A 10882-nucleotide genomic window follows, 5' to 3' on the forward strand; every position below is an offset into this window, starting at 1 on the left:
GGGTCATGTGGTCACCATTTGTGACCTGGGCAGCCGGTTTCTGACAACCAAAGTCAAAGGGAGAAGCTGGCAGGGAAGGTTGCAAACTGCAATCATGGGATGTCTTACTTAACACTCTCTGTCCTTAATGATCAATTTTCTGGTCCTAACTGTGATTGTAAGCTGAGGACTACAGGTAGTCCTCGATTTACGACAGTTCATTTAGTGATCGTTCAAACTTATAAAAGCACTGAAAAAAGTGACTTATGGATGTTTTTTCACACTTACAACCTTTGCAGCATCCACATGATCACGTGATCAAAATTCAAATCCTTGGCAACTGACTCATACTTATGACGGTCGCAGTGTCCCAAAGTCACGTGATCCCCTTTTGCAACCTTCTGACAAGCAAAGCCGGATTCACTTAACAGCCATATTCCTAACTTAACAAGTGCAGTGACTCATTGCATAACCGTGCACGGTGGTAAACTGGGGCAAAACTCGCTTAACAAATGTCTCTCTTAGCAAGAGAAATTTTGGGCTCAATTGCGGTCGTAAGTCGAGGACTGCCTGCATCTGAATTTTTGGATGTAGAGGAGGCTGAATTCTTTTTGAACAAATGTTCTGAAACACTCACTGATGGTTATTTGTTAAACAACAACAGATTTGTTCTAAAAGTAAGTTGTCTATCCCTCTTTAAGTGTGGCTCTATATATTTCTACAAGAGGAATCACAAAATAATTTGGCAAATTTGAGGCCAAGGAAGTCACAAATGTTACCCACAGAGAGCCTCACTTCTGTCTGTTTTTCCATTTTGCAGCGAAAAAGTTCACGTCTGGCAGGACTTTGTTCTATGTGATGAGTTTTCAAGTTTTTGAAAAAACCCACTGATTTCCTCTGCGTATGCCTATTAAATATGAGTGTTACTGTAGTCCAACTCCAAGGAGAAAGAGTAGACTGAAGGTCTATGCCAGACTGAACAAAAAATTAGAATTAAGTTTTTAATTAACTTTCAAACTTTAGTGACTGTTCAAAGTTACATCACTGAAGAAAGTGACTTACAACTAGACCCACCCTCCACTCATTTATAACCATCCCAGCATCCCCAGGGTCACATTGTGATGGCTGCTTGGCAACCAGCATATATTTATGATGGTTGCAAGATCCCAGGATCACCTGATCATCATTTCTAATCTTGCCAACCGGTTTCCAACAAGCAAAGTCAATGGGGAAAGCCAAATTTGCTTAACAATTGTGTGATTCACTTAACTGCAGTGATTCACCGACAACTGTTGCAAAAAGCTCATAAAATCAGGCCCCTTAATAATCATCTTGCTTAGCAACAGAAATTCTGGTCCCAATAGATAGAGACACATTTTTATTCCTTCCCCTTATATACCTCTAAACAAAACTGCAGGGATCACATTTTAGAATTAAAAGTTCGGGGGGGGGGGGAGGAAATCACACCTTATACTCCAGAAGAGAATATGGAATAGAATATTCTTTATTGGCCAAGTGTGATTGAACACACAAGGAATTTGTCTCCGTTGCCTCCTAATTATATAAATTTATTTTATATAAATTATAAACTAAATTATACAAATTATTTAATTATTCCAATTAATTTATAATTTATATTTCAATTAATTTATTTGATAATCAATATATAAATTATTATGTAAATTCAATTAAATAACATATAAATTATTACATATTTTTATCATAACATTTTATTTCACTTTATTTAATAATAGAAAGGGAATGCGGGCACAGGTTCAAAACTTACCTTTATTCTCCAGGACTTCGATTTTCTCTTGACCCAGAACCAGGGAGCCTAAAGGGAGAAGGCAGAAAATCAAGAAATTTCTCTTTAAGGTTTGGAGCAGGGCTTGGCAAGCCGCCATTGTGTATCCTTGAATGTCCCAAGCCTTTTCCTACGGCTGCTGAAGCTTCTTGCAGCTCAAAACAGGGGTGCAGCTTCTTACACAACCTCTCAAAACCCAGCTGGTGCAGTCAACCAGACTTTGACCTGGAAAGGCCCCTCCGCAGAAGATACAAGCCGAAATGCTGCCCCCCAATTTTGCCCATTGTCCACTTCTGAAGACCTTTCAGCAAAAACTGTGATTCAGCGTTTAACACCACATGCAGCATAAACAGGAAACTAGGGTCATGGAGTTTCAACCGAAGCAGTGAAGCTCGTTAACAAGAGTCATGAATATCTGACCTGCAACTCAAAGGACATTCCAGAGACATCCAGGAAACCACCCTGGGTATATTGAGCCAAACTATAAATCATGGTTTACAAGCTACCATGGCTGGCTTGACAAAAGATAAGTGTGAACTATGTGAACCATGTTATGGCCTGATGTTGGTGCTTGTTTGCTAGTTTTAGATTGCCCTGAATTCAAAGCTCACTATCCGAACACACACACACACACACACACACACACACAACCTAAGAGGGGTTTGGTAAGAGCGGGAAATGGAAACAATAAATTGCGATTAATTTATATATTTTTAAAATAATGAAGCTGCACTAAAATTCACTTTGATGAGTATTTCCCCAAATATCTACTGTACAGGTAGTCCTTGACTTACAAAAATTCATTTAATGACCATACAAACTTACAATGGTGCTGAAAAACGTAACCATTTTTCACAGTTATGACCATTGCAGCATCCCCTTGGTCACATGATCAGAATTCAGACACTTGGCAACTGGCATGTACTTAGGACAGTTGCAGCGTCCCAGGGTCACGTGATCCCTTTTTGTGAGTTTCTGACAAGCAAAGTTAATGGAGAAGCCAGATTCATTTCGCTACCGTGTTTCTAACAATGGCAGTGATTCCCTTAACAACTGTGGCAAGGAAGGTCATAAAATGGGGCAAAATTCACTTAATAACCGTCTCGCTTAGCAATGGAAATTTTGGGCTCATAAGTTGAAGACTAGTTGTGTAGACACATTTTTACCCTTCTCCATTATATCCATCTAAACAAAACTGTAAGAATTGCACGGCAAAAATTCTGGAAATCCTCTCTCAAGTTTGCAAGTGGAGAACTGAGTCCAGGCTGGGTGGCCTGATCTGCAAATGCGCCTGTGTTGCTATTCCTGAACTAATTAAACTTCTTCTCCAAGTAGCAGAGGGCGGAAGGTGTGGTAATCCACCTGACTTGTCGAGTTTCTTGTCCTCCTAGTTTCAGTTCCGCTTATTTTTCGCTCCCACGAACAAATGACTCAGTTCAGCTGTCTTGGGAGAAACTCAGCTGAGTAGCCCAAGAGGCAGCAAAGCACCCAGGCGGGCGGGCTGGCTGGCTGGCTGTGATTCCTCTGCATTTGATCTGCAAATGAAACTGGATTTCGAAACTTCTTTTCATCTCAAAGACATGACACCACCGGCAGAAGTGCAGCCTGGCCAGCCTCCTCCACAGCTGATTTGGTCCTTGGTGGCTCACCGATCTATTGGCAAACAAGGCACCTTTTGCCTGATTTGGCACTGCATCAAACTGATAGCATTCCCAACAGATAGATAGATAGATAGATAGATAGATAGATGGATGGATGGATGGATGGATGGATGGATGGATGGATGGATGGACGGACGGACGGGAGAGATAGGTAGATAGGTGATAGATAGATAGATAGATAGATAGATAGATAGATAGATAGATAGATAGATAGATAGATAGATAGACAGACAGACAGATAACCTTTATTGTTATTTTTTACTGTGGCACATATTAAAAATGAAATTTAGTTGCTTGCTCTCAAAGAGTACACATACATAACACACATTTAAACATACCATATACAACATATGTATAGATCCACACCCTTACATATAAGTAACATACAAATATTAATCACTGTCCATCTTGAATACATAATGGAAGGAGGAAGCTTTAGAGTTCACAAGGTTAATACTATAAGGTTTAAGATGGGTGGACTTCAACACCCAGAATTCCCCAGCCAGAATGCTTCAAAATGGGTGAACCTCAACTCCCAGAATTCCCCAGTAACATGCTTTAAGGTAAATGGACTTTGACTCCGAGAATTCCCCAGCCAGAATGCTTCAAGACGGGTGGATTTCAACTCCCAGAATTCCCCATTTAGCATGTTTTAAGAGGGGTGGACTTCAACTCCCAGAATTCCACAGCCAGAATGCTTGAAGGTAGGTGGACTACAATTCCCAGAATTCCCCAGCCAGAATGCTTTAAGATGGGTGGACTTCAACTCCCAGAATTCCACAGCAGCCACGATGGCTGGAGTATTCTGGGAGTGGAAGTCCACATGTCTTAAACTTGTCAAGTTTGAGAAACACTGTTGCAGGGCTGAAACCCTAAACCTTGTCTATTGGTGAAATATTACATTTAAAAAAAAAAACTTTATAAGAAGGTCCTTCTGCGTTGTGCTTTGCCTGTTCAATCCTGACATCATAGAGGAACTGGAAATACAATCTCATAAACTGAAGGCCTTAGCATCTCCTCTGCTCCAAAGCACAGCACTCAGGATGGGACACAACCCCATTCATGGGTTTAATGTCAAATGTTTCATAAGGCTCAGAGGTTTGGTGAGATTTCCACAGTCAAGCAGGGTGTGAGCATCGAAATCTCACAAGTTCAGGCAGTTTTGCAATACTTCAGGGAACTGGGGAGCAATGCAACCTGGTCCATCCTAAGAGATCATGCCATTGAATGGATGACAGAAACCAAGTTTGTCTTATGGAGGCATCCTGGTTTTCCAAGGACCAACCAGCATCTCCTGGAAGTCTACAAGCAGAACAGAGCCACTTGCCAATTACCCAGCCAGTAATCAGAGATAACTACATTCCTGAAGGACAGAAATTATTCATGACCTTAAACCAGGAAAGGCAGGTCCCCAGAGGGAGTTGCCACTCTGTAAATTTACATTATATAAACTTCCTTATAATCCAGCACTATGGAGTTAATCAACAAAGAGTACAGGCAGGCCTCAACTTACGGCCAAAATTGAGATGAGAATTTCCATTGTTAAGCAAGGCGGCGGTGAAGTGAGTCGTGCCCTATTCTACCACCTTTTTTCCATGGTTGTTAGGAGAATCGCTGTAGTTGTTGTTAAGTAAATCGTGTGGTCTTTAAGTGAATCCGGCTTCCCCCATTGACTTTATTGGAAGCCGGCTGGGAAGGTTGCAAAGGGCGGTCACGTGACATAACAAATACACCCCCCGGGATGCTGCAACCATCATAAATACATGTTAGACGCCAAGCAACCAAATTTTGATCACGTGATTATAGGGATTCTGCATCAGTTGTAAGTGTGAGGACTGATTGGAAGTCCCATTTTTCATTGCTGTTGTAATTTTGAATGGACACTAAATGAATGTTCAGTCCTATGATTGTACGATATCCATAATTTCTCAATACTACATGGTTTCTGTCCAATGTGGTTCAAATTTTGTCTCCACCTTAAAAACGGAATATGACAAGGAAGTCAGTCACATTTTGGCGTCACATTTAGAATTTGGGAAGCATGCACAACCTCCCTCAAGTTTCTAAGGATGTTCTCCGTCAACCCACCTCCCGGGAAAATGTATTTCTGCATTTTATCCAAGACAGAAGGGCATACAAGTTGCCCTTGACTTACAAACATTTGTGTAGCAACGATTCAAAGTTACAATGGCACTAAAAACAACAACAACAAACTTCTGATTGATGCTCATATTTACAACCGTCACAGCTTCCCCAGGATCATGTGATCAAAATTTGGGTGCTTGGCCACTGGCATGCACTTCCATGCCAGTTGCAGCATCCCAGGGTCACGTGATCACCATTTGCATCCTTCCCGGCTGGCTTCTGACCACCCAAGTCAAGAGAGGAATCTGGATTCGCTTAACAACCCTGGCGAAACTAGTCATAAAATTGGGCAAGATTCACCTTGCTTAGTAAGGGGAAGTTCTGGTCCCAATTGTGATCGTAAGTCGAGGATGACCTGTACTTCAAAGCCAAGTTCTGGGGCACAGGGAATCTCCATCTGTAATTCCAGAGCCTTTTAAGAAGAGATTGGACAGCCATTTGTCCGTGATGGTATGCAGGGGTAGTCAACCTTGGCTCTTTTATGACTCGTGGACTTCAATTCCCAGAATTCCTGAGCCAGCTTAGCTTAGCTGGCTCAGGAATTCTGGGAGTTGAAGTCCACGAGTCATAAATGAGCCAAGGTTGACTACCCTGGTATATAGGGTCTCCTGCTTGAACAGGGGGTTGGATTAGAAGACCTCCAAGGTCCCTTCCAGCTCTATTCTGATTGATTGATTAATAGGGTTGAGTGGGGTTTTATCTCCCAATGTTTCAAAGGACTCCATGTTGGGAACAATCTGACCACTGACCCTCTAGACGTCTTTAATGGGCTTTCATCTCTTGACTTAAGCTGCTCCTCAAAATCCCTCATGTTCCATCCATCCATCACCATAAGCCTGGTATATTTGGGGCACCCCATGTTCCCTGTTAGTTCTGCTCTTCCTAGGGACGGGTGTCAGAAGGGGTCCTTCTCCTAGTGATTGCCCTGTGGAACAGCTTCCCACTGCAATACAGGTGGCCTTATATAAGACCTTGAACGCTTGACTGTTCTCCCGGGCACTGGGCCAGTGCACGGAATCCTTCACTAACGGGTCCAGTAACATATTGATTAACAGTTGCCCATCTGTTTTATTCCGGTTTTGATGATTCTTTTGTGTCTATGCCATTCAAACAAATCGGAAGGGAGAGAGGGAGGGAGGGAGGAAGGAAGGAAGATGGAAGGAAGGGATGGGAGGAATGAAAGAAGGAGGGAGGGAGGGAGATGCTCCTGTGACAGAGAAACCTTGTCCTGTTATTAGGGAGAAATTGAAACAATGACTCATGCTATAATATTTTGCCAAATTTATTATGACATTTGTCACTTTTATAAACCACCAATTTTAAGAAACTTTTCCCACTGGCTCAGATAAATTAGATGTAGAATAGAGCTGGAAGGAGATCTTGGAGATCTTCTAGTCCAGCCCCCTGCTTAAGCAGGAGAACCTATACCATCTCAGACAAGTGACTGTCCAGTCTCTTCTTTAAAAACCTCCAGTGATGGAGCACCCAAGATTTCTGGAGGCAAGCTGTTCCACTGGTTAATTGTTCTAACTGTCAGGAAGTCTCTCCTTAATTCTAGGTTGCTTCTCTCCTTGATTAGTTTCCATCTGTTGCTTCTCGTCCTGCCCTCTGGTGCTTTGGTGAATAACGTGACCCCCTCTTCTTTGTGGCAGCCCCTCAAATACTGGAATAAATTTTATATCTCAGTTCAGACTCTAATGTTGCTTTAATTTAAAACGGACAAATTCCATTTTAAAGCCTGTGCTATAAAGAGAGAAATGATGAAATATTGCAGTTTAACCTAGATGTTATTACTATTTTGTTCTACTTATTATAACTTGCCTGGGAGAACTATTGATGGTTATTGTCAGACTGTATAATTGTCAGAGGAAACAAGGAATGAAGGAAAACAGGGAGGGAAAGGGAGAGAGAGAGAGAGAGAGAGAGAGAGAGAGAGAGAGAACTTGTCTACCTTTGAATCCAGGGGCCATGGAGGCAGAGGTGGGAAAGGCTATTTATTAACCAGAAGGCGCCTTCCCCAGCCAGAGTTTGCACAAAGTTTGCCCTTCAGATTCTACAGGGCACAGACATCACCCATGGTTTGTTCAGACAAATTTTTCTGAGTCCATGAAAAAATTATAAATTGAATTGCAACAGACCTTTTAAGCAGAGTGCCAAACTGAAAATGCAACAGATATTTCTTTAAAATAATATTCCGTTCATAAATCATATTAAGCCACATTTTGGAAGATCATTGAATACAGCATAGCTAGCTAAGCTTGCACATAAAACCATGTTTTATAAAGCTTGGTTTATTCTCCACACTGCCTATATTAATAAAGATACTAAATCAGAAATGGACAAAACTATTGCAAAATTTCAGCCTCAGACACTTCTGGGGAATTCTGTGGCAGCAAATAGGATGCTGGGACCCTCTAAAGCAGGATAAGTTTAGGATCACGTAGCTGATCATGCTAAAAGAAATGGAAAAACTTACCAAGTATGACCTGGTAAATATAATATTTGATTCAGAAACAACTTTTAGCCCCTAGCTGATTTTGGCTGATCTAAAATTGGTGGTTCTAGGAAAGGAGACCACTAGGAAATCCCAGGGTTGGTTTAATGGTTGATTCTCAAACTGAAAAGGATTCAGGAAATGGTTTTATAAACAACCCTCCACCAGCTCATTATCAGGGAAAGATCCACTAATTCAAAGAAAAGATATAAAAAAGGAGAAATGATATACATTGGGTTACTTTGGCCATAGATGAGAAATTATTCAGTTGCCATAATTTTTCATTCTCACCTCTTCCTTCTCAATAAATTTTGCTAAAAAAACCCCTCTGTTTGGGAAAAAAAACACCTTTGGTTTTGGGCAGATAGCAAAAAGCCTGAAAGCTGCAGGTTAAACCAGGGAAGTTGAAGAAATATTAAGCGTTACTTCCTGCACAGCAAATGCAAAAATGTCTCATGTTTTGGGAATGGACAAAGAAACACAAAGTGGGGGAAAAAAAACCTCCAAACTTTCTGGAGTCATTTGGTGCAAAGGGACCTGATAGGAAATTTTTGGAAGTGGCCCAAATGGCCTTGAATGCAAACAGAAAGAGGATTTCTTCAAAGGAAAACAGAATGGAGCAAACAAAGAGATAATTAACATAGACAAAGGGTCGTTTGGCCTCTAGCTCCAGACTAGGATTGGGGCAAAGGATTGGGTTGCCAAGGTCGGTTATGACACCTGGATGGAAGGCCTGATTATGCTTGCCTGCTGTGAGCGGGGTCCTCGGTGCTTGGCAGTTTTCTTGCAGACATTTCGTGACCCAACTAGGAAACATCATCAGTACTAGAAAGAATAGGGGTTTGGAGGAGGAGGAGAATGACTGTGCTAGAAGGGAGGAGGGTTGGTAGAGGCGGAGGAAGAGAAGGAGGAGGGAGGGAGAGGAGGACGATGACAGCCCTGGGGTCCTTGTTGCTCTCTGAGCTTGGTGGTTTTCTTGCAGACGTTTCACTAACTAGGTAATATCATCAGTGTAAAAGGGAAAGGGGTTTGGGGGGAGGAGGAAGAGGACGACGACGACAACTCTGGAGTCCTTGATGTTCTCTGAGCTTGGTGGTTTTTTTGCAAAGGTTTTGCGACCCAGCTAGGGAACACCATCAGTGGCAGAAGGGAGCGGGGTTTGCTCTCATTTTGTATACTAGCCACTTGCCCTGTAGTACTAAACCAACAATCAAGTAATAAATAATACTCCAATCAAGGAGCTACCAGCTCCGAGAAGCATTCAAACAGTGAACAACAGCCTAATCTAGGAATCACCAAGAACACTCCCACCAACACTTGTATATAAAGAAAGAGCAAACCTCTCTCCCTTCTAGCACTGATGATGTTCTGTAGTTGGGTCATAAAACGTCTGCAAGAAAACAGCTGAGCTCAGAGAGCACTAAAGGCCCCACGGTTCAATCTTGAGCTACAAATATTCTCGCCATTGGAATTATAAGTAGATTAGTCGCTCCAATCGTTTTTTTAAAATAATTTTATTAAAATTATTAAAATATAAAACAGAAATCAAAATAAGATCACAGGAAAAGGGGAAATAAAGGTGTAAGTTAATACAGTTTGTTGTTATAGAAATGAATAGGATTGGCTGAGCTGAGGCTGTAATTTTATTCTGCACTGCGCTGAAAAATGTTGGAAGTCAAATTGGGAAATGGACTGCATATAAATTAATAAAGATAAACTTAATGAATCAATAAATATAGAATTTGTATGAGCAAGCCTTGTGAAATATGAGACTCGTAGAAAATCTAATAGTTTAAAAAAGTACAAATTGTATAAGGGTGTATAGTATACACACACTTCCATAATGTTTGCATTAGTTATATATAGAACAGTAACTGTTTACTTTCACAATGACATATTATACTTTATTTTTTCATCTCCCTTATTTTTTTAAGCCCTCGTTCTTGCATTTTTCAACAACGTGCAGTAGGCGCCTTCGCATTTTGTTCCTTTCTGCTTCTCTCTTTTCTGTTATTGTTTAAAAGCAAGATTACACACACCGAGGCACACAATATATTAAAAAAAAGAAAGGCAATAACCCGGCAGGCTGGGATGCTCAGAGTACAAGGAAAGGAGAAATGGAGGAACCGCTGGCGGAAAGTCCTCCAGACGTGCAGATTTCATTTCCCACAATACCCCAACTGGCATTGCTTAGAATTTGGGGAACCAAAATCCACGGGTTCATTGCTCTATTGAAAAGAAAATGGTGGTTTTCTCCTGGAGTTGAGAAGCCAAGGAAGGGTCCCCGACTGGAGGGCAGTCTAGGCCAGCTGAAAACAAGCCCAAAGGAGGGGCTGCCTCATTTTTCCATGGCGGGACTCTGGGCCACAAGCTGGCACTTTGGATGGGTTTAACAGCACTTTGGGAAATACAGGTAGTCCTCAACTTACTACTACTACTACTACTACTACTACTACTACTACTACTACTACTACTACTAAAGTTGGAAGGGACCTTGGAGGTCTTCTAGTCCAACCCCCTGCTCAGGCAGGATACCCTACACCAGTGGTTCTTAACCTTCCTAATGCCGCGACTCTTTAATACAGTTCCTCATGTTGTGATGACCCCCAACCATAAAATTATTTTCGTTGCTACTTCATAACTGTAATTTTGCTACTGTTATGAATCGTAATGTAAATATCTGATATGCAGGGTGTATTTTCATTGTTACGAATTGAACATAATTAAAGCATAGTGATTAATCACAAAAACAATATAGCAATGCTCGCTGGAGAAGCTTACTCTTCCTTGCTCAAAAAT

The 10882-nt window shown here is 41.4% G+C and overlaps 1 protein-coding gene across 1 annotated transcript in view; it reads right to left on the reverse strand.

Moving 5' to 3' along the window:
• F11R (F11 receptor) overlaps window positions 1-10882 on the reverse strand; it is a 33772-nt gene that overhangs the window by 15553 nt on the left and 7337 nt on the right. The window contains exon 2 of the mRNA XM_015824831.1: window positions 1766-1813. Coding sequence (XP_015680317.1) covers window positions 1766-1813 — 48 coding nt within the window. The remainder of the gene's footprint in view (window positions 1-1765; window positions 1814-10882) is intronic.

Source organism: Protobothrops mucrosquamatus, unplaced genomic scaffold (genome assembly GCF_001527695.2).
Source record: "Protobothrops mucrosquamatus isolate PMUCROS unplaced genomic scaffold, P.Mucros_1.0 scaffold2371, whole genome shotgun sequence".
Taxonomy (NCBI): Eukaryota; Metazoa; Chordata; class Lepidosauria; order Squamata; family Viperidae; genus Protobothrops; species Protobothrops mucrosquamatus.